The sequence below is a fragment of the Trichechus manatus genome, unplaced genomic scaffold (assembly GCF_000243295.1).
Source record: "Trichechus manatus latirostris isolate Lorelei unplaced genomic scaffold, TriManLat1.0 scaffold00079, whole genome shotgun sequence".
Classification (NCBI taxonomy): domain Eukaryota; kingdom Metazoa; phylum Chordata; class Mammalia; order Sirenia; family Trichechidae; genus Trichechus; species Trichechus manatus.
This window is the reverse complement of record NW_004444015.1, coordinates 11,840,092-11,864,977: the sequence shown is the minus strand read 5'-3', so window position 1 is coordinate 11,864,977 and position 24,886 is coordinate 11,840,092. Positions and strand designations below refer to the sequence as shown.

Below are 24,886 nucleotides of genomic sequence, written 5' to 3'. Positions count from 1 at the left end.
GTCTATTGGTTCCATACCTCTGTCTAGCCCTACAATAACATCTTCACGGAGCAGTATCCTAGCTGTATCAGCATCCCCTACTTTAGTTCTTCCTAAGCCCACACTGGACTCCCTTCCAAATATAACCATTACTACTTCTACTACTACAGGAGCCTCATTTCCACTCATAGCCACTGGAGTGACACATCCTTCTACAGCAACTGGGTCTTCACTAATCTCTTCTTCTTTTGAGACTACTGGGCTGGATGCCACACCTTCCTTTCTATCTAGAGAGACATTGACTTCAACTATTGCTGCTGAGTCTGCAGGTACTGTTCCACAATGTGCCATTGTGATGATGAAATTTATGCCATTGTATTTAAATATTTTTGTATACCTAGCAGAATGCATGCACAATGGGTCATGTGTTCTCCAAGGTGGTCAGTTCTCTGAAGGAAGAAAAGGATAAAGAAGGGTACAGTGATGTTTCTTATCTGCTTCAGATAGTGGGTACAGTGGATACCTGGTCAAACATAGACTTCTGTAGCCATCTTGCTTATCTTTACTTTTTTCAAATATAATGCAAATGTGTCTTTTCACTCAGTATAATCTATCTAAGCCTCCTTTCCACCTGTTTTGTTCCCAAGCCCTTGACTCTGACTCTGCCAATGTGAACATGGCTCAAGGACCTCACCCCCTCCCCCAATAAGAGGATTATATGGCCTAGGGCCAATCGTATTGACCTCTCATCAGAAAACACCAGAAGATATTCAATCCTGCCTTTATCAGTGCCTCTTAATCAGGTCTCAACCTTCTCCAATCCTCACTTCCAGCTGGGTAGGAACACTTAACCATGGCCAGGGAGTATTTGGCTTCCATATTGCTCAAATTTTGGATGGTCCTGCAACTTCTAACCTTCCAAAGTTGAAATTTGATAGGATCCATAAGAGCAACAGGGACATAAGGAGAGGAAAGCCTGAAGGAGAAAGGAAGGCACAGGAAGAAATAATTGTTGTCTCAGTACAAATGATCTTGTGAGATAATATTCAGCTTGGCCACTGAATGGACTGGAAATCTGTTGGCCAATGAAATTTGAGGATTTGGGGAGCTTTGTAGAATGTGCATCAACTGTGTGGAAAGCAGGGAACTGCTGAACTAATTAAAGCAAAAAGTGGATGGTAACATCTTGTTTTTCTTTTGGATATACGGCCAAAAGTGCTGGCTCTTGCTCTTGGAGTTAACCAAAGATTAAGAATGAGGCATCACTGTTCAGTTTGCTTTAAAATGGAAATCACATTTGACCAAATTTACAGCAAGTCAAATTTGTTGAACCAAATAAAAGGATAAAATTAATCTTCTTATTTTAAATTACAGTTTCCTTCTACAATATTGAAATGAGCTTCTCAGTCTTTGATGGAGAGCCAAGGATCCCTATTACCAGTGTTATAAACAAATTTGCAGAATATTGGGTAAAATAACTTTTTGAATATTTACGCTACATATAAATATATGTGATTGTGTGTATATATATATTTAGAGAGAGAGACTGAGTAGATGAAAACTAGGCTTTATTTTTTTCTACCCATAATCCATTTCACAGCTTGCTTTTTTTTTTTTTGCTGCAAATCTACCCCCTCTGTAAGCAGCATCGTGAGGGTGTATGCAGTTTCTATTCCATAGTGCCAATGTTGTAAGCCTTTATGGGATGTTATTATTTTAATTTGCTTAAATCTGTACATTTCCTTCCACTGACACGAATTATCTGAGTCTTTGCCAAATTTTCCTATTTGGGTAAGGTGGGAGAGCAGTGATGACAAAGTGTATGCCATTGTATTTAAATATTTTTGTTTTCTGCATTTTAATTTTTTCCCTCTCTCCCATGTGATGTTTTATTTATCCTTATTTTTCTGGTAATAAGAGTAATGTATATTCTTTGTAAAAAATTCAGACATTGAAATCTGAAACCCAGAAAGTAAATGAATGTCCTTTCTCATACCGCTCCTTACATTAACTCCTCCTAATTCTTTTAGATTTTTTTCCTATACATATAATAGCATCGATGCATATGTTCCTTTAAAAAAAATAAGTGGAATCATACTAATTATGCTATTCTGAGACTTGCTTTTTCTCCACTTAATCATGTATCTTTAAGTATATTCATGCTGGTAAATACAGATCTACCTCAAACACTTTAACAGATGCATAGGATTTTGCTAGATGGTTGTGATTTAGTTGTTTTTCTTTTAATACAGACATCCACTGGTGGACATTTAGGTAGTTTCTATTTTTTTCCCTGTTTAGAAACAATACTGAAAATGATGTTATTGTAATAAATTTTGGAGGCACTTGAGTATGTTTATAGGATAAATTCCTAGAATTGGAATTGCAAGATCAAAGGGCATGAGCATTTTACGTTTTAATAGCTATCGTGAAATTGCCTTCCAGATTTGTTATACTAATTTGTGCCCCCTACCAATAGTGACTGATAGTGTCTGTTTTCCCACTCTCCCCATCAGCATTTATTTTGAAGTGTATATGACACGATTATAGTGCTTGAAAATAGGTGAGTAAAATGTAAATTGAAAAATGAGTGGAGCTGATGGAAACGTTGAGCCAACTGCAATAATGAATGCAGCCTAATGATCACATTGTCCCAGGTGACTTTGCTGGGTTAAGACAGAGGAGCGGGAATGCTAACACTGATGGGTTTTTTTTTTTTTTTTTTTTGTCTTTTACAGTTGAATTTTGTATTTCAAGACAGTGAATTTTCTCTTGCTAATCTGGCTATCCAAATTAAAAGCAGGTATGTGAGTGTCATGTGCAGTGGGTCGAAGGACAGTTTGAGGGCATATCTGGGAACATGTCTGTTCATATCCAAAGAGGATTTCCTTTGTTTATGTCTGAGTCTTAGGGACTGCTGCATTTTTAGTCACATGTTCACTTCCGAATGTAAGTCCTTTCCGGAATGAAGAAGAAATTTGCATGATTACTGTAGGGTGCCAAGCCAGTAGGAGAACAAAATAGAAGAAAACAAATAGGAGAAACAGTGGAATTGGACCGAGTTACCTCTAATGGTCCCTTGTACTCTCAAATTCTATGATGTTGAACTCTAAAACTCTATGATGATGTGTTTTGTTTTGTTTTGTTTTTAATCATGTATTAAAAGGGTGAAAGGTGAGGATGGCCAATGCATGAGGATTTATAGGGCGTTTTATTTTAGGACAGTGCACTTGCAAGAATTACAAATTCCAAAGGGAACTTGAAATATTTAAAGTGAGGAATGCTGAATAGTCCAAGACTTGCTCGGGCCCAAATTTAGAAAGGTGATTGCAGTGAAATCCGTAGGCTCTGAGTAATATCAACAAGACCACGGCAAAGGCAATCGGTCATCTGAGAAGTATTTCCTCTGCTCTTGCCTTGTACATATACTAGTCATTCTGTTAAAGGACAGCCCAGAAGCAGCTCTTTGATGAATAGGCGTGCCTCTGTATACCATGGTAAGTTGATTTTTAAAATACTACGTGTGGCTGCCTTTTTCTACACACTGGGATTTGGTTTCTCTGACATGTTCAGATATAAATAGGTTCAAGAAGGTTCATATAAATTAATGTATGTAAATCCATGATAGATTATTGAAAGAAAATTAGGGATGTTTGGAATATACAACATTCTTTTAAAAAATGTGTCTATTATTTTTCTTTATTACAAAAGTAGTAAGTGGCCATTATAAAATCACAAAGCTTTATAGAAATATATAACATGGATAGTGAAAATTTCCAGAAACTACCCCCCACCATCAAGAACTCCTGGTAACAGGTTTTTTGTTTTTTTTTTTTTTTTTGTATATTCTTCTATATTTGTTTCCATGCATTTACTAAGAGAATGGCATCCAACTCTACATACTGTTTTATAACTTTCCTTTCTTGCTTTAGAATACATCATATACATCTTTTCAGGCCAATACATACAGGTCTAGTTTATTCATTTTCATGGCTGAATAGGAAACTTTTGTGTGGGTGTACCATAATGTATTTATCCAATTACCTAGTGGTGGACATTCGGGTTATTTCCTCCCTTGTGTGTATATTTTTATGTACCTTTACTGGTACTGCTATGGGATAGGTTCCTGGAAGTGGGATTGCTGAGTCAAAGGCTAACCACCATTCTGATCTGCAAATAACAAGCCAGCTCTTTCAAAGTGTTCCCTTGGAGTTCTTTCACTGTTTGAATCCCAAGCTTGGGGGTTCTACTGTTCTGCCTCAAAGTTGTCTTTCTCCTGATCTTATGTCCTCATGTATTTAGTACTACATTTACTTTTTCTGTAATTTTCTGTTGCTTTTGTTACAGTGACATGCCTGAGGAAGAAATGGACCAAGCTTTTGTAAGTAATTTTTCAAAACGAATCTACTTGTGACCCATTCAGCACCTGATTACCAGTACCAGTTGCCATCAGGTCAATTCTGACTCATGGCAACCCCATGTGTGTCAGAGTAGAACTGTGCTCCATCGGGTTTTCAATGGATGATTTTTTCAGAAATAGATCACTAGGCCTTTCTTCCAAGGCACGTCTGGGTGGACTTGAACCTCCAACCTTTCAGTTAGTAGCGAGTGTGTTAACTGTTTGCACCACCCAGGGACTCCATTAGAGATAAATAAATAACTCTTCCACCAGGTGTATATTATTGGGCAAGGCTCATTTTTGGTAATTGAGGATAAAATTATGTTACTTTCCTTGGGTTGGGCACAAAAACTCATCAAAAAAACCATTTTCTGCTTTTTTGAACTATCCATATGGCAGTGTTTTGAGGCATATTTTGTGGCCTATGGGACTGTGGAATGACTTGGGAACTGTAAAAGGTCGATGGGATTTCTTGGTAGTAGACATCTTGCAAAAAAGCCTGGCTCTTCCAAGAGTGATGCAATAAACCCTTTCCCCAGTTCTCAGTACTTATTCCAATGCAGTGCAAATGGTTAATGTGCTCAGCACCTCAGAAGAAAGGCCTGGTGATCTACTTTTGGCTGATTTTCAGAAACAGATCACCAGGCCTTTCTTCCTAATCCATCTTAGTCTGGAAGCTCTGCTGAAACCTGTTCAGCATTATGGGAACACTCTAGCCTCCAGAGACAGATGCGTGGTGGCTGCACATGAGGTGCATTGGCTGGGAATTGAACCTGGGTATCCCTCATGGAAGGCAAGAATTCTGCCACTGCACCACCGCTGCCCTCAGCTCAGTGCTTAGAACATAGTAAATGCTTGATAGTGGTTACTGTTATCATCGTCATGCTAGTACCCAGATCCAGAAGGCTTGGATTCCACTCCCAGTACTGTGACTGGTTTCCTGTATGATGCTGGGCAGATCATTTAACTTCTCTAAGACTCGGCTTTCTCAGCTAGAAAATGGGGCAACAGTTCCTCCATCTTACAGGTTGGTGTGAGGACTGAATGCGTTGATGTTTTTGAAGGTGATTTGAAAATGGCAATGGGTTACATAAATGTAAAGTGTAATTATGATTGTTGTTGTTAACAATAAGCCTTGTACTCAATGGTGACATTGGTTTAAAGATTTCAGTGACTATGTACTTTGCTTTTGCGTCATTTGGAACAGAGAGAAGGGCAAGGAATGGCTACAATTTCCTGTGTACCATACAGGTAAGAGCTGGGTTTATTCATAGCCAGTACATTTAGTTCTGATTTTCCTTCCATTTAATTCTGTATGTGCAGCCTGTTGGTCAGAGTTGTCAGAAGGAGATCAAAGTACCCGGTGGTTATTTTACAGATGCTGTAATTGGGCTCTTGCCTTCATGAAGTAAGTTGTTTCGGTTGGTCACAGCACAGCGTAGCAGCCTGCCTGCTGCCTCTTTGTAGTGAAGAGAAAATGGGGTCCAAAGTGGCCATAATTTGGGGGTGGGGGAATAAAGTGTTCGTTATGGTCAAAAAGGTCCACAAAATACTGAGCAAGGAAATTGAAAGGCAACATGGAGCAGCCTTGGTCCTGTTCAGACTCGTGCTCCAGCTCTTCCCTGATCACTGGCTGTGACGGCTTTTAAGAAGGACATAATAGCCAAAAACGTTCATGGAAAGGTAACTGGAATTTTTAGGATGCTAGAGGTCTGTTGCAAGCAAGAGAAGAAATTTAAAAAGAGAAATCCTCTTCAGACTAGAAAGATGAAAGCTGAGACGAGATAAACTGCAAGTGGAATGGGTAGGATGAGCAGGGACTTTACCAAACAAATATGGATCAGAGGAGGGGGAAGTATCGCTTAGACTGGACATAGACAGATGTTTTGAGCAAATATAGGTGCATCTCACTTTCTACAACTGATAGGAAACTTTGGAAATGTGTTCTTCAAAAAGATGTATCTATAAATGGAAATGAAAAAAAATATATATATATATACACATATATATAGGTAAGTTTGTGAATCTGAAATAAGCTCTTTAAAGGGATATTAGAGGAAGTTAGAATGTTTGAGGACCTTGCTATGGAGGTTGAGGTCATGGACAACCTTCTTCTTTCATAAAATGTCTTTTAGTGGACAGAATATTCAGCAGTGCATTTGTAGAATGGAGATAATAATACCACTCACCTCATAGGGTTCTTGTGACGATAAAATGAGTCAAAACGTGGAAAAAGAGCTCCAAAAATGTTAATTACTATCATCATTACTCTATTATGAAACAGGCCTTCTGCGGAACACATCTTTATAAACTAATCGAGCGTGTGCCTATTTGCCTTATTGTCATAATGATGGATAAATTGGAGATCAGAAAGATAAAAGGTTTTCTCTGAAGTAATAAATCCTGAGTATTCCCTCTTCTCTGTTAAGGATTGCAAACTTCTAGGGAAATTGCGTGCCTAGTCAATTTCAACATAACGCAAATCTTGCTGACTGTTCTTTTGAAAATAGGTTTTGAGTTGTCTGGGTTTTTTGTTTTTTTTTTTTTTTGGTTTCTTAAGGTTTTCCGCTTAAAATGTTTGATGTTTGTGGACTACCAGTTAAGTCAGCTGTACAGAATTTCAGCACCATAGGCCGAGTCACACTCTGTTGACATAACTGCAGTGTCTTTCTTTGTTTGCTCTCCTTTTTAGCTGTGTTTGTCAGGTCATCATAAAGGCCAACTCTCCTTTAGCACCCACTGAATTGATTAACAACATCAAAAGCAAAATACATGGCAGCCTCACCCATGGAAACTTCACACAGGATCAGTTGACATTATTAGTAAAGTCTGAACATGTTGCAGTAAAAAAACTAGGTAATTATTTTTTTGAGGGGGTTATTTTGGTATGAATTCACTCCCTTTATTATCAAGCCCATAATGCCTAGTAAGGGAACCTGAGTTTAGCGGGCAGAGAAGCCACCTTCATGTTCCTTTCCACATCCTCAGTGCCCACTTGCTCTGACAACCTTTCTACATTTAAGAGTGTCTGAAAAAACAGCACCGGAGGGGTTACGGAGACCATGGATCAGCTCTGGATGTTAGCAGTGGACAGTTTATCAACAGAGTGAGAGCATTGTCTCTCTTGCATAAATATCCGGAGACCTGGGGAGCTTCCTCCCTGCACACAATAAATGCCCTATAGATACTCCCTAATTTATTGATTGACTCAGCCAGCTTATTCATCTTGGAAAATGATCTGGGAACTGTCCCAGGTTTCTCTCCTGGGCATTTTCTTTTCAGATTAGCAAGGATTTAGTGGTAAAAGAGAAAGGCTACCAGGCCACTCTACCTCCTTCCCCATCTCTGCCAGCTTTGTTCCTTTTTCCCAACAGACAGCAGTGAAAACATTGAGCTAACCCAGATAACACACATAGGCACTCGAATGCACAATCCTTGGCAACAAACTAATTAAGTAGTACAGGGCAGTCAGTAATCACGCAAGGTGGGTGAGGGATGGAAGGCAGAGAAGCATTGAAGCAACAGGAAGAGCCCACCATACGGATGATGCTAATGAAAGCGTCCTGAGAGTGAGAGGAAGCCAGCTTTCCTCCTCCCACGGAGAGGAGACTGGGATGACTGGGCAAGGCTGGCTGGGCCACTGCTTGGACCACTCTGTCAACGCCTGAGGGAATGATTTCCAGAATCAGGGTCGTGCACCCAGTGGGTGGTCTTATCACATCTCCCTCTGTGTGACAATGGTAGGCAGCAAAACCTTGCCCTAGCTGCCCTTGGGGGAGGGTTGTTAGTTCTGTCCCTCAGCACCAACCTCAGAGCAGGGCTTCTCTGTCAATATTGGTGATGTCAGATACATTGAGTTTACTGAAACAAAAACCACCCCAGAGTCCACTAAGAAGAGAGGAGTTACTCAGTAAGAGAAGTCGGCCTACACTCTCCTGCCCTTGTATACCAATTAGTTTGGTAATTAATAGTAGGTACCTAGGCAGGAAGGTGCCCTAGGTGGCGCAAATGGTTTAGCACTTGGCTACTGAGAGGTTGGCAGTTCAAATCCACCCAGGGTGCCTCAGAAGAAAGGCCTGGCCATCTACTTCCGAAAAATCAGCCATTGAAAACCCTATGGAGTGCAGTACTACTCTGATACTCATGGGGTCACCATGAGTTGGAAGTGACTCAATGGTAACTGGTTTACCTAGGAAGGCGGGCGATGGGCAAGTGGGGACTTTTGATTTTCACTCTAGACCCCTTTGTGTGGCTTGAATTTTTTTTTCCCAATGGATATGTATCATTTTGTAAAAATCAAAAACCAAAAAATGTTTTGTCCACTGGTGGTTTTAATGGAAAGGATTAAATGCACTGTTATACTGACATGGCTTATTAAAAAAAAAAAAGAGAGACTATTTAATGCTATTTTCAGTGAAGCCTAGTTTAAACGACCTGGTATAAAAAAAGTATCCTCTTTTATTTGCTGATGTTTATGTGCAGGGTAATAGTGATAGGTCCTAATGGTTGTTCATGATACTTTTAAGTGCCTTTTGCCCTTTAAAATGTGCATACATTTTCTCTTTAGAGCCAGGAAAGTGCAAAGCCGTTGAAACAGCCTCTAAATTCAAAGGGACATATAAGTGGCTATTAACCAACCCTACTGAGACAGCCCAAACTAGATGCATAAAAAATGAGGATGGAAAAGCTACTAGAATCTGGTATGTATCAGCCAAGTTCTAATTGCTAGTTCAGATACACAAACATCCACTTAATTGGGGCATGTTTCAATGTCATGGGTCTGAGTATGCTCCCTCCCTCCATTTCTATGCCAGCCTTCTCCCTCTTCCCCTCCTTCCCTCTTTCCTCCCTCCCTTCTTTCTCTCTCTCTTTCTGGATCTACTTAAGGCTACACATACAACATCACAGCATTCCAGAAAAATTTTCAAGCAGAAAAAAAGAGCAAAAAGGCACCCATAATGCCACTACCGGAACACAGCTGTTTTAGATTGGCATATTTTCTCATCTAGCCTTTCTCTGCCTGCCTTTAAGTTTTATGTAGTAGTGATCACTGTCTTTATACCAGAAATGTAATTTACCTTTTCACTCAATGGTTTATCAAACATTTTCCATGTTTTTACATTCATCTTCTTAATGATCATTTTGAAAAACTGCCTCAGAAGCGATCTCGTTGATGGCCGTAATAATTCACTAAATCACTCTTCTGTTATTGACTTCATCATTTTTCTTTCTTACATCAGCAGCCCCTCTTTTCTTACTCTCTGCTATTAATGGTTTATGCCATTAACTGAAGTGGGCAAGACCAGAGAAACAGCAGGTTTTGACAGAGGCTTCAAAGCTCTCTTTTGGAAGGAGACATCTTGAACTGCCTCCTACCTTGTCCTCCCTACATCTAATTAGTCAGCAAGGCATGCCACTTTAAAAAACAATTATTGTGGCAAAATATATATAACCATACATTTGCCATTTCAACCATTTTTACATGTGGCGTTAATTATGTTTATCATGTTGTGCAACCATCCCCAATATATGTTTCCAAAATTATCCATCACCCTTAACAGAAATTCAGTGCCTCCTGGGCAGTGACTCACTCTTTTCCTCGCTGTCCCACATGCCCCTGGTAACCACTCATAAACTTCGGTCTCTATGCATTTGCCTAGTCTAGACACTTTACCTAAGTGGAATCATACAGTGTTTGCCCTTTTGTGTCTGGGCATGCACCATTCACTGTCACAGCCAGAGCTCACATCTAGCCTCACTGCCAGATGTGACTTTTCAATCTCCCTGCCCCTGCCTTGGTTCAAACCCCTATCTCTTGCCTACCATTAGTTGCCTGCCTGCTAATGGTCCATAGTCTCCCAATATACTGCACAGTGTGTCCAGAGTGATTTTCCTAAAGTATGACTGCCATCTTGTCACTCTTCTGCTCAAGTTGCACCCTGCCTCAAGAATTAAGTCCAAACTCCTAAATAAATACAGCACCCAAGACCCACAGGCTTCCTTTCCTACTGTCTCATACAGTAGTCTCCCTTCCTTACCATGGGCTTCAGCCAAAGAGAACCATTTGGCATTCTGGAATCAGGGGGCACTTCCTTGTGTCTCTTCCTCTGCTTATGCTGTTTGCTCCACTTGGAGGACCTTTTTCCAGCTCTGTCCTTTCAAAGCCCAGCTCAGCTCAAAAATTGAAAATAAGTTTTTCATGCTTGGTGGTTTGATAGATTCACCTTTGTTTATACAGCTTCTCATATCACCTTTTACCTAATTTTAGGACAATTACATTTAGAGTCTCAAGCCACCTAATTGTAAGCTCCTCCAGGGACAAGACCCTGCTCTGTTTGTCTGTGCTACCTGCATCATTCCTAGAACGTAGTGGGCGCTCAATCAATGTGTTAGCAGAATTGAAACAAGCTGGGTAGGGGGGCGGGTGGATGATGAGGGCCGATGACTATAGAGGGTGCTATATTAATCACCTTGTGTAAATTAATATGCTAGAGACCACATTCCAATAGGAATGTCCCCTTAAAATAGGGGTAAGAAGAGAAAGTGAGAGTAAGAAGCCATGTCCACAGGGGCAAAATCTTTTCCTTGACTCTCGGCCAGTTGGACATTGCTATGCCTCCTCCCAGGCTCTCTTGCCTGCTTTTCCCCCTCTCTCCAAACCGCTCTTGCATTATGGCCCTAGATTCATTTGCTCTCCGAAAGCAAAGTTTTCTTTACTTTTCAAAGAAATACTAGCTCTAGCCTGTTCTGTCTCAGCCAGGAGACGAGGATGGGCAAAGGGGAGGCATGCCAAAGATAACACCTGTCCATTCATTATTTACTTTAAGACTGTCCTTGCATCATCCTCCAATGAGAAAACTGGATAATACCTTTTGTTCCTCTCTCCTCTCTTTTACAGTTCAATCAGTATCAACACTGGCAAATCTCAGTGGGAAAAACCAAAGTTTAAACAATGCAGATTGCTTCAAGGACTTCCCAATAAGATTGTGGATCTTGCTAATATTACCATAAATGATGGTGAGACTATTCTGTACATGTCAGAGAAATAATGGAACCTTGGTTAGTTTGCCTGCTTGACCTGAGACCAGAGAGAGTACAGGCAACTTCGCTTTGGAAAATCTACCTTACAACAATCCAATATCAGAAACTAGATAGTTAATGGAAAGTTAGGCATATTGGTGATGTTTTGTTTTGTTTTATAATTTTTCTCATTTTACAATTTTTAGCTGATTACTGTTTTTTATTCTGTTTTAATTAAAAATTTTAATAGGTAATACTTCACATAGTTCTATATTTAAAAAAAAAAAATATATACAGTGAAACATCTTCCTCCCACAGCTGACCCCCCCAGCTATTCAGTTACTCCCACAAAAATATTTTATGCATCTGCAAGAAAAATATATATATTCTCCCTCTCTTCTTGTTTATGAAGTGTAGCACGATATACATGCTATTTTGCATCTTGCGTTTTTCTCTTAACAATACAGGCCAGAGATTATTATGTCTGTACATAAAGAGCTTCCTCATTCCTTTTTTCACTGCATCGTATTATACTGTATGGATGTGCCACTATTTAGTTAATTTAACCTGTTTCCTATGGATGGGCATTTAGGTTGTTAGTTTTTTGCTTTAAAAATACTGCTGTGATGGGTATCATACACGTGTCATTTTATGCCTGTGAGATATAGCTGAAGCATAAATTCCTAAAAGTGGAATTGCTGGGTCAGTCAAACTTCTGATGGTATCAGAATTATCTCTGTAATGGTTGTGCCAATTTATACAATTTGTACTACCATTAACAAGGCATGAAAGTGCCTGTTTCAGAACACCTTCTTCAATACAGTGTGTTATCAGACTTTTTAGCTCTTTGGTAATTTAGTAAGCAAAAATCTCAATGTAGTTTTAAAAAAATTGTTATGGAGATAGTGACATACCATAAAATTCACCCATTTAAAGTAGATAATTCAGTGGTTTTTAGTCTATTTACTAGGTTGTGCATCCATCCCCACTATCTAATTCCAGAACATTTTCATCACCCCAAGAAGAAACCTGAACCCATTTCCCCCTGCCCCCAGCCCCTGGCAACTACTGTCGCTATGGATTTTGCCTATTTTGGGCATTTTATATGTTTTTGAGGTTCATCCATGTTGTAGCATGTGTCAGTACTTCATTTCTTTTTAAAAAATATATTTTATTGTGTTTTAGGTGAAAGTTTACACAGCAAATTAGGTTCCCATTTAATGATTTTTATACAAATTGTTCCTTGACATTGGTTACAAGTTTTACCATGTGTCAGCATTCTCATTATTTCCATTCTGTTTATTCTGTTTCCATTGATCTAGCTTCCCTTCCCCTCCTTGCCTTCTCACCTTTGCTTTTGGGTAAGTGTTGACCGTTTGGTCTCATATAGTTGATTGTTTCAGGGAGCACATTACTCACGGGTGTTACAAGGCAATCTATTATTTTGCTGAAAGGTGACCTGCAGAAATAGCTTCAATTCCAAGTTCAACGGATGTCTTAGGGCGATAGTCTCGGGGGTTCGTCTAGTCTCTATTTGTCCGGTAGGTCTGGCCTTTTTTAAGAATTTGAATTTTGTTCTCCATTTTTCTTCTATTCCATCTAGGATCTTCTATTGTGTCCCTGGGCAGAATGGTAGGTAGTGGTAGCCGGACAACATCTAGTTCTGGTCTCAGGTTAGAAGAGGCCGTGGTTCGTGTGGGCTATTAATCCTGTGGATTAGTTTTCTTCTTTGAGTTTTTGGTTTCCTTCATTCTCTTTTCCTCCAGATGAGTAGAGACCAATAGTTGTATCTCAGATGGCTGTTCACAAGCTTTTAAGACCCCAGACGCTACTCACCAAACTAGGCTGTAGAACATTATCTTTATGAACTATGTTACGCCAATTGACTAAGTTGTCCCCCGAGACTATGGTCCTAAATCTTTTAACCTAGCAAACTAATCCCAAGAGTTGTTTGGATATGTCTACAAAGTCTCTGTAACTACGCCCCCTGTGCGCTTTATTATATATATGGATATATATGCAGCACGCACAAACCTGTATATACATATGCCTATACATACACCTATATATGCACATGCATTTACTCACATATGCCTTCCTATACACATATATCATACATATCTACCTATGAAACCATATACATATATTTTGGTTGTTATTACTGTTGTTGAAAAATTGTATATGTTATAGCATTTACCAAAATTGTCCCTTTTTCATGTGTACTTCTTACTGTCTTCATTTATTCAAGTTGCGTGGACTTCATCATAGTTGGTATTGCCTTTCCCATCACCAAAAATAACAACTGTCTACTATCTAGAAAGAGATTCCCTCTCCCTCCCCCTCCCCTTCCATCCCTGGTAACCATCAAAGAACGTTAGTTTCTGTGTGTACATCTATTGTTGACATTTTATAACAGTGGGATCATACAATATTTGTCCTGTTGTGATTATTTCAGTCAGCATAGTGTCCTCCAGATTCATCCATGTTGGAAGGTATTTCACTGACTCCTCGTTATTCTTTATAGTTGCGTAGTATTCAGTTGTATGTATGTACCACAATTTGTTTATCCATTCATCTGTTGATGGGCACTAAGGTTGTTTTCATCTTTTTGCTATTGTGAATAATGCTGCAATGATCATAGGTGTGTATAGTACTTCATTTCTCTTTATGAATGAATAATATTCCATTGTATGGATATGCTTTTTTAAAAATATTTTATTGTGTTTTAGGTGAAAGTTTACACAACAAATTAGGCGCCCATTTAATAATTTTTATACAGCTTGTTGTGTGACATTGGTTACATTTTCCACAATGTGTCAACATTCTCATTATTTCTGTTCTGTTTGTTCTGTTTCCATTAATCTAGTTTCCCTGTACCTCCTTAGCGTCTCATCTTTGTTTTAGGATAAATGTTGACCGTTTGGTCTTATATAGTTTATTATTTAAGGGAACATAGTACTCATGGGTGATATGGTTTATTTTATAAGATAATCTATTATTTGGATGAAAGGTGAGCACCAGGAATGGCTTCAGTTCCAAATTCAAAGAGTATCTTAGGGCGATAGTCTCAGAGATTCTTCTAGTCTCTGTTGGTCCAGTAAGTCTACCCTTCTTTAGGAATTTGAGGGGTTTTTTCTACATTTTTCTCCCATTCTATCCGGGATCTCCTATTGTGTCCCTGGGCAGAATGGTCAGTCATGGTAGCCAGGCACCATCTAGTTCTTCTTGTCTCAGGCTAGATAAGGGCATGGTTCATGTGGGCTTTTAGTCCTGTGGACTAGTTTTTTCTTTGAGTCTTTGGTTTCATTCGTTCTCTTTTGTTCCAGATGAGTAGAGACCAATAGTTATATCTTAGATGGCTGAGCACGAGCTTTTAAGTACCCAGTTGCTACTCACAAAACTAGAATGTATAACATTAACTTTATGAACTATGTTATGCCAATTGATCAAGTTGTCCCAGGAGACAGGTTGTCCCATGTCCTAAGCCTTCAAACCCAGTAAACCAAATGGATATGCTTTTGATTGTCATTCATTAGTGGATTAACATTTGGGTCATTTCCACATTTTTGTCTATTAGTAATAATGCAGCTATGAACAATTGTGTACAAGTTTTTATGTGGACATGTTTTCAATTATCTTAAGTATATGTCTAGGAGTGGAATTGCTGGGTTGTGTGTTAACTGTCTGTTAAACTTTTTGAGGAACTGCAAAACTGTTTTACGCAGCGGCTGTACCATTTTACATTCTTACCAACAGTGCGTGAGGTTCCAATTTCTTCACATTCTTGCCAACACTTATTATTGTCCATTTTTTTATTATAGTTATTCTGGTGGTTATGAAGTGGTATCTCATTGTTGTTTTTGTTTGCATTTCCCTAATGACTAATGATGTTGAGCATCTTTTCATGTGCTTATTGGCCATGTGTGTATCTTTGGAGAAATGTCTATTCAAGTCTTTTGCTCATTTTTAAATTGGGTTATTTGTCTTGTTGTTGATGAGTTGTAAAAGTTATTTATGTATTTTGGGTACAAGTTCCTTATCAGATATATGATTTGCAAACATTTTCTTTCATTCTGTGGGTTGTCTTTTCATTTTCTTGATGGTGTCCTTTGAAGTACAAACATTTTTAATTTTGTTGAAGGCTGATTTTTTTTTAACTAATTCAATCTCTTGCTATATGTCTAGTCTGATTTTCTATTTCTTTTTGAGTCAGTATCAGTAGTTTGTATCTTCCTAGGATTTTGTCCATTTCATCTAGGTTACTTAATTTTTTTTGGTGTACAGTTGTTCATAGTATTCCCTTATAATCCTTTTTATTTCTGTAAGATTGATAGTAATGTTCCCTCTTCATTCCTGATTTTAGTAATTTCAGTCTTCTCTCCATTATTCCTGGTAAATTATAGCTAAAGTTTTTGAATTTTGTTTATTTTTTCAAAGAACCAATTTTAGGTTTTGTTGATTTCTCTTTTGTTTTCCTATAGTCTATTTCATTAATTTCTCCTCTAATATTTATTATTTCCTTCCTTCTTCTTGCTGTGTGTTTAGTTTGCTCTTCTTTTCTTAGTTTCTTAAAGTGGAAGGTTAGATTATTGATTTGGAATCTTTCTTCTTCTTTTTTTAAATATAGATGTTTACAGCTATAAATTTCCCTCCAAGCACTGCTTTAGCTGTATCCCAAATGTTTTGGCATGTTGTGTTTTTGTTTTCAGTCATTTAAGTATTTTCTAAGTTTCCTTGTGATTTCTTCTTTGACCCACTGGTTATTTAGGAATGTTATTTTATTTTCACATATATGTGAATTTCCAAATTTCCTTCTGTTATTGATTTCTAATCTAATTCCATTGTTGTTGGACAGCATACTTTGCATGATATCAATCCTCTTTAAATTTATTAAGATTTGTTTTATGGCCTATATAATATGGTCTATCTTAGAGAATGTTCCATGTGTACTTGGGAAGAATGTGTATTCTACTGTTCTTGGGTGGAGTGTTCTATAGATGTCTGTTAGGTCTAGTTGTTTATAGTCTTCTTTATCCTTGTTGATTTTCTTCCTAGTTGTTCTACCCGTTACTGACAGTGCGGTATTGTCATCTCCAACTATCGTTGTCAAATTGTCACCCTTCAGTCTGTCAGTTTTCCCGTTATGTATTTTGGGATGCTGTAGTTAGGTGTGTGTATATATACATATATATAATTGCTATACCTTCATGATGGATTGACACTTTTATCATTATAAAAAGTCCCTCTTTTTCTCCAGGGAAGATTATTGTCTTAAAGTCTATTTTGCCTGGGATTAGTATAGCCACTTCAGCTCTCTTGTGGTTGCTGTTTTCGTAGGATTACTTTTCTATCCTTTTAATTTTAAATCTCAAGTGTGTCTGCTGTAGACAGCATATAGTTGGATTTTATTTTTTATTTTTTTTACCCAGTTTGATAGTCTCTACCTTTTGATTGGCTTGTTTTTCATCCAGTATGAGAAGTTTTCAGTCATTATTTCTTTGAATTTTTTTTCTGTTCCTTTCTCTCTCCTCTCCTTCTGGTAATTTTCATTACACAGTATTGATGCACTTAATGGTGTCTCACATTTCTCTGGATGGGATCAGTAGTGCTTCAGAGGTAGAATTCTCACCTTCTATGTGGGAGACCCAGGTTAGATTCTCAGCCAGTGCACCTCAAGCACAGCTACCACTTGTCAGTGGAAGCTTGTGTGTTGCTATTATGATGAACAGGTTTCAGCAGAGCTTCCAGACTAAGACAGACTAGGAAGAAAGGCCTGGCAATCCTCTTCTGAAAATCAGCCAATGAAAACCCTATGGATCACAGTGGTCTAATCTGCAGTGAGTCAAGGTGAAGGTGCAAGACCAGGTGGCATTTTGTTCCATTGTGCATGGAGTTGCCATGAGTTGGGGACCAACTTAATGGCAGCCAACAACAACATTTCTCTGAGGCTTTGTTCATTTTTCCTTATTCTTTTTTCTCTCTGTATTGCATAGTTTCTGTTGATCCATCTTCAAGTTTGACAATCCTTTCCCCTGCCATCTCAAATCTGTTAAGTCCCTCTGGTGAATTTTTCATTTTGGTTATAGTACTTTTCAACTCCAGAATTTCTAGTGGTTTTTTTTTTTAAATAATTTCTATGTCTTTATTGATGTTCTCTATTTGATGGGACATTATCATCATACCTTCTTTTAAATCTTTAAGTATGATTTCGTTTAGTTCTTTGAACATAATCATAATAGCTGTGTTGAAGTCTTTTTAGGCCAAGTCTTACATCTGGGTCCCCTCAAAAGCAATTTCTATTGCCTGCTTTTTTTTTAAATATATTTTTTAAATGCATAGGTCATACTCTGGTTCGTTGGCATGTCTTATAATTTTTTGTGGATATTTTAAATAACATAGCAACTCTTGATTGTGAACCCCTCCCTGGGGTTTATTGTTGTTATTGTTTGCTTATGTGTTTAGTAACTTGATTGGACTAGTCCAGTAAAGCCTATTCCCCCTGCTATGTATATCCTCTGATGTCATTCCTTAGAAGATGTAGCCTTGGGTATGCACACATTTTCCCTCATCACCAGGGATGACTGTGGGTTTAGCTGGGCTCTTTTTGACAGTCTCTTTATCTGATCTCCCTGTTAAGCTCTGGCTGGTCTGCCCCTATTGGTATCACACCCAGCTGTTAACGTCCTAATTGCTAGCTGATTGTTCTATTATTTTCGACAAAACCCTTCGGCATAAATTGCTCCACAGTCTGACCAATTAAAGTTCATCCCCTCGGCAGGGGTAGGGCATTACCAGACTTTGAGGCTTTCTCTTTCCCTCATCTGGGCAGAACGTCTGTCATATGGAGCAAGAGCTGGGTATAGGGTGGGGAACATGCTCTTCACCAGATGCTGTCCCCAGGATCCTCCCTATCTAGCACGAGCTGTTTGTGTGTTTGGGGAGGGATGACTGATGCTGCCACCCAACAGTTGCCACTGCTCAGTATGGACCCCCCACAGCTGAGATCTAGAAAGATGGGATCTATCAATGTTCACTGGTTGCCAAATACACCAAGAGTAGCTCTTCCACTGCAGGGAGCTGGGGGAGATGGGAACTGCTACTTGGATGCTGAGCCCACTGGAACAGTTCTTCCACAAGACAGAGCTGTGGGGAATGGATGCAGTGCTTAACTTGAATGTCACGGCCTCCCACTGCACTTACCAGGTTTCTATACGTTTTGTTTAATAAATATTTCTCAATCCATTGTAAGCTCTTTCATCAGTTTCTGGATATTTTGAGTGTTTGTCTTTCCTAATTTTGACAAGAATAATAGATGATATTTCTCTGGGGGAGAAGTTTCCCCAAGCTCCTCCTCATACCACTATTATGAAAGCCTTGCCTCTCCTTATCACTGATGTTTAACAGGTATTCCATAGAGTTCCTGTAAGTATGCATAAAGGTTTTCTTCATAGAATTTCATTTTATACACACCTTGTCAGGCATGGTTCTACTGCATAACGAATTGTTGGAAATTGAGGCACAGACATTCCAGTGCCTTGCAGGAGGGCCAGGGAATTGGTCTTTAGGCAGTGAACTTCTCAGACTGGTCTTTCTTGCAGAAGATGTAAATTTGTGATTCTTGATGAGGAAGATCTAGAAGAGTTAGAAAAGCAAGCACAACTCTGATGGTGTTTAGATCCGAAGTCATGAGTCAGGGCCATAGGGAGTGTTACAGCTTGAAGTGAGTGGGTGGCAAAATAGATAGGTCCGTGTTTCCCGCTGATCTCCCTCCTTCTGAGTGACACATTTTCTTTAGACATGCTAATAGAATTTTCTCTTGTGGAAGAGAAAGTTAACGAACAGCCATAACAACAACAAAAACATTGTATTTGGTTGGGATTTTTAGAAAACTGTCAGAAATTGCTCAATAGAGAAAATTCTTCTGCGGAGGAAGAGAACAGTTGGATGGTGATCGTAATATGTATAACTGAAAAGTAAACTATCAAGTTTATTAGCTCTGGAAGAATCCTTCTCTTCTTTTAAGTCAGGAGCTTAATGAACAATGAGTACAATGTAAAGGGAAGAAAAATGTATTCACTTTGAATCTATTTGATTTTCTTTAGCTTTCAATCGGCTGACTAGGATTAGGTATCTTGCTTAGGGAAATATTCTTCAGTTCCACACTTAATACACAGAGTTAGAAAATATACTCTTATTTCAAACTTCTGTGGGTCCTTTGGTGTGCTCTATTTTTGTTGCCTCCATGACATTGAAGATGCATCAGTCTCTAATGAAGTTGGCTGAGGCTTTTCATAAAACAGTTTCCTATCTGTGTCCATCCCACCGTCAGGAAAGGATAGTGAGTGATTGAGAGAGAATAATCTAATTCCCAGGATGTCAGGGAGAAGGACTGCAAAGTACAGCTTCTCCCACCACCAACACTGGGGAGAAAAGGGACAAAGGCAAAGACACTGTAGTAGAAAGTGATACTGAAGAACTCAAGCTTCAGAGTCAAACAGGCCTAGGTTAGAATCTGGATTAGAACCTTTCTGTGTCTTAATTTCTTAAGCTGTAAAAAGGGGATAATATTAGTACTCATCACATAGAGTTATTGTGAGGATTAAATGAGAAAATATACGTACATTGCCTCACTGATATCTTGTCTCCAAAATGGCCACCATTGATTCCTTCCTCCCTTGTATGTAGATGAGTTAGGGCTGGCTTGTGACTTCTTGGAGCCCTGGTGGCACAGTGGTTAAGAGCTACAACTGCTAGCCAAAAGGTTGGTGGTTCAAATCCACCAGCCACTCCTTGGAAGCCCTATGGGGCAGTTCTATTCTATCCTATAGGGTCGCCATGAGTTGAAATCAACTCGATGGCAATAGGTTTGTTTTGTTTTTTATGACTCCTTAGACCAAAAGAATTTGACAGAAGTGACATGGTGCCAATTATGGGACTAACTTTTAAGAAAATTGGAAGTTTCTACTTTCTTTCTCTTGGGATGCTTCCTCTCAGAACACAGAAACCATGCTGTAAGAAGTCCAAACAGTGGTGTGCTGCAAAATGTTTAACAACCAATTCTACAAAAAAAATTACTGATTCATATTATTTGTCAATTTTCATTGTATAAATACTCCAACATGACTGAATAGAAGCTACGTGTCATCACTGAGCATGAAGTTGGTAAGAGATGCACCACACAGATACAATGGACGTAAATAATCACAAGGGTAAAGATTAGTAAAGTGTAGGAAAACAATTAGAAAGTGATGAGTTTTGAGTATCACCATTATTTTTAATATAATTTATTTAATTGTAAATGTATGTAATTTGGTTTTTAGTAATGGCTGTGTTTAACAACCAGATCACACAATTCCTGGAAATTTAACAATTGTTTCTCATAAGCTGGTACAAGCCTGCTGCAGATCCAGCATACCACTGAGCTCAAGCCACAGGGGAGGCCCTGTGTATGGACTGCAGTCAACAGCCCTAACTGGTTCCCAGCCCATGGTCGGTATCAACTGCCAGCCATGTGCGGGAGCCATCTTGGACGTCTAGCCCAGTCTAGCCTTCAGATGGCTCCAGCTCCAGTTGCTATCTGACTGCAACTGCATGAGAGACCACAATGAGAACTTCCCAGCTAAGCCTGGTCAACCCACAGAACCATGAGAAACAATAATAAATTGTCATTTTAAGCCATTACATTTTGGTGTGGTTTGTTATACAGCAGTAGATAACTAGAACACTGGCTTAGAGAAACTGCTCAATAAATAACAAATATCATTATTGTTTTTTATTGTTGCAATTACTGGCAGACTAACTAGCAGTATTTCAAGCAGAGGTGATTTTTTTATTCTACAATTAATTAAGGAGGATTCCTTTTATTGCTTTTGCTTGGAGACCTAGAATTTTTACACAGTGAGTGTAATTTGTCGTAACTTTTGCTTAAAAACTTTACAATTCCACATGAAAAGGCTATAATTACTTTCCACAGTACAGTCAGTCTCCCATTGGCCTGTTGTTTACTTTCATTCTGCCACAGCAGGGATTGCAGGAAGTGAAGTCACACCACTGAAGCCCAAAGAATTATGACCGCAGGTAGGCAGCTCCAGCTATCGCATTTACAGCAAAGTCTGAACAATTTAATAAGAGCAGTGGAAAGATCGGGGAAAGAGCTCACTATCGGTTTCTTCCATCCCTAGTCTTACTGTTTTCTCACTTGCTTTAACTGACCATAAGATAGATGCAACAGGGGCAAAAATATTAATGTAGAAGTAATTACAGTCTTGCTCAAGCGCACCCCCTCGCCCATCTCCTCAGGGAGAACTGTCTTTGCCAATTTAGGTCAGAGAGTCATTTGCAGGAAAAAAAATAGAGCAAGAAAATGAGGGGGAAAAGGAAAAAGAGAAAATACCTGTGTAGGCTGTGTTGCTGGTAAAGTTTAGGGGGGCCTGGAAACCCTGGTGGTGCAGTGTTAAGTGCTACGGCTGCTGACCAAAAGGTCGACAGTTCGAATCCACCAGGTGTTCCTTGGAAACCCTAGGGGGCAGTTCTACTCTGTCCTACAGGGTCACTATGTGTTGGAATCAACTCGCTGGCAATGAGTTTCCCCCCATTTCTTTACTTATTCAATCACTTAATCACTTATTTGGAAACCCTGGTGGTGTAGTGGTTAAGAACTATGGCTGCTAACCAAAAGGTCAGCAGTTCGAATCCACCAGGCGCTCCTTGGAAACTCTATGGCGCAGTTCTTCTCTGTCCTATAGGGTCGCTATGAGTCGGAATCGACTGGATGGCAACAGGTTTTGGAGTAGAAGGAGAGATTTGGGAGAGATGCTGCCAACTGTGAAAGATGCTGAAAGACAGGGACAGTGAGAGCAAGAGTGAGAGACCCAGACAGAATTGAGAATTTTAGGTCTGATGCTGAATTGTTTTGTTTTCCAAAAACAGTGTCGGTTATTTGTAATATAACATGGGTTAAATGCGTTATGAATGTAATCTCTGTCCGGAATTTTTCTGAACAGACTGTATTTTTCAATTATTTTCCGTTATATTGTGGACTTGACTGGGAGTGCTTTACTAGGAGGGCACAAGGGAGCTCGGCTTTATATGGGTTAAATCGAACCAAAATCTAGTTTGTGTTGTAGTTGTTTAACAAAGCTCTTAACGTTAAAAGTGAGTGAGGATTCAAACAAACCAACTATAAAAAAACAACTTTTGAGACAGTTAAGGAATGATACAATAATAACTAGATATTTGATGATTTTGAGCACTGTTGTTAAGTTTTAAAGATATGAAAATTGTATTGTGATTATGACAAATAAAAGTCCTTACGTTTTAGACACACACTGAAATATTTATGGATAAAATGATATGATGTCTGGGGCTTGCTTTAAAATAATCTAGGGGTGGGAGGAAGGTAGGCTGGAGAGCAGATAAGATTAAGAGTGTATTGATACTTGTTTAAGCTGGATGATGGTACATGGGGATTCATCATACTATTCTTTCTACTTTTGTGTATGTTCGAAAATTTCCATAATAAAAAGTGAAGAGGAAAAGTGAGTGAGTTAATATCTATTGTTCTTACTCTCTAAAAAATCTAAATTAAGTTACTTTTTATTGTTAGGGGTCCATATTTGCTTTTCTATGTGGGTTGTTGGTTCTTAACAGAAAAACAATCTCTACTCTTGATCATGAAAAGATAGACTAGGTGTTTGCTGATACTGAGTACCGGTGGGATCTATTTCACTCAATCCAATACTCTAAAGTCTTAATTTAATTAGAATCTAATTGCAAGGTAATTCTTCAGTGACAAAAGGGTTTCCCTGGTGCATTTTAAAAAGGATTTAATGAATAAAAAATTTGATTTCTGTGTTATGTTCTGGAACTACATCTATCGTAGAAATTGAGATTTAGCACTTCCTTTCTGTAAACTTTGTTGGCTTGGTATGTATTTCCGTTTCACTGCCTTTCCTTTTTAAAGGGAGGGAAGCAGACCAGCATGGCCTAAAACTAAGTAACACAGGTTTTATGTTTCAATTTTGTTCCCCAGAGAATGCACATGATGTTGCGGAGCACATTTTAAATTTGATAAATGAATCCCCCCCTCTGGATGAAGAAGAAACAAAGATAATTGTTTCTAAAGTAGCCGATATTTCACAATGTGATGAGATAAGTATGAACCTAACCCAGATTGTATTACAAATAATTAACGCTGTTTTGGGAAAGCAAAACAATTCAGCATCTGACCTGCATGAAGTGAGCAATGAGTAAGTACCGAAACTTTGGTAAAGTACATTATTTCATAAAATTTAAAACATGTATGATTAATTCCTTAGCATATAGTCATCACCAGTTTTAAAGGACAGGTATGAATTGAAAGTTCAGTTAGTACAATGCAATGGGTTCATTTTGCTCATATCCCAACTGTGAAAGAATGCATTCAAATTCTAATTGAACCTTAATGATAGTGACTTTCCAAATAAATTTTAAAAACCTAGTCACTGTAAAGTTGACTCTCATGGAGACCCCATATATGTGGAACTGTGCTCCATAGCGTTTTCAGTTGCTGATTTTTTGGAAGTAGATCATCAGACCTTTCTTCCGAACTGCCTCTGAGTGGATTCAAACCACCAATCTTTCAGTTAGTAGCCAAGCATGTTAACTGTTTACACCATCCAGGAACTTCCATCCAAATAAATAGTTACCCACACTCATTGCTGTCAAGTTAATTCCAACTCATAGTGACCCTATAGGACAGCGTAGAACTGCCCTGTAGGGTTTCCAAGTCTATAAATCTTTTTTTTTTCCTTTCTGGGGCTGAGCGGGTGGGGTTGCCACTCAGATGGACTAGGAGAATGGGGCTGCCTAAAGCCAAGGGAGCAGAGCTGCCATTCCAGTGTGCCTGGAAGACAGAGCTGAAGCCCAGGGCTGAGGGGCCTCAACCCAGAATCCAGAAGAGTGTGGCCAACACCTAGAGTCTGAAGGGCAGGACCATTTCCTAAATGATCTCAGAGAACAGAGGATTGTTATTTTTTTTTATTGTACTTTAGGTGAAGGTTTACAGAGCAAATTAGTTTCTCATTAAACAATTAATACACATATTGTTTTGTGACATTGGTTGCCAACCCCACAACATGTCAACACTCTCCCCTTCTCGACCTTGGGTTGCCCGTTACCAGCTTTCCTGTCCTCTCCTGCCTTCTCGTCTTTGCCCTTGGGCTGGGGTGTCTGTTTAGTCTCGTTTTATTTTATGGGCCTGTCTAATCTTTGGCTGAAGGGTGAACCTTAGGAGTGACTTCATTACTGAATTGTAAGGGTGTCCGGGGGCCATACTCTCGGGGTTTCTCCAGTCTCTGTCAGGCCAGTAAGTCTGGTCTTTTTTAAAATTTTTTTTATTGTACTTTAGATGAAGGTTGACAGAACAGTTTCTCATTGAACAGTTAGTACACACATTGTTTTATGACAATGGTTAACAACCCCACGACATGTCAACACTGTCCCTTCTCA

At 38.9% G+C, this 24,886-nt stretch overlaps 1 protein-coding gene across 1 annotated transcript in view; it reads left to right on the top strand.

Annotated features, from left to right (window-relative positions):
* Nucleotides 1-3,448: 3,448 nt before the first annotated feature.
* LOC101340470 (adhesion G-protein coupled receptor G4) overlaps nt 3,449-24,886 on the top strand; it is a 72,994-nt gene continuing 51,556 nt past the window's right edge. The window contains exons 1-6 of the mRNA XM_023735500.1: nt 3,449-3,476; nt 4,327-4,360; nt 5,586-5,629; nt 8,946-9,078; nt 11,277-11,395; nt 23,430-23,646. Of these exons, the coding sequence (XP_023591268.1) occupies nt 3,449-3,476; nt 4,327-4,360; nt 5,586-5,629; nt 8,946-9,078; nt 11,277-11,395; nt 23,430-23,646 (575 nt within the window). The remainder of the gene's footprint in view (nt 3,477-4,326; nt 4,361-5,585; nt 5,630-8,945; nt 9,079-11,276; nt 11,396-23,429; nt 23,647-24,886) is intronic.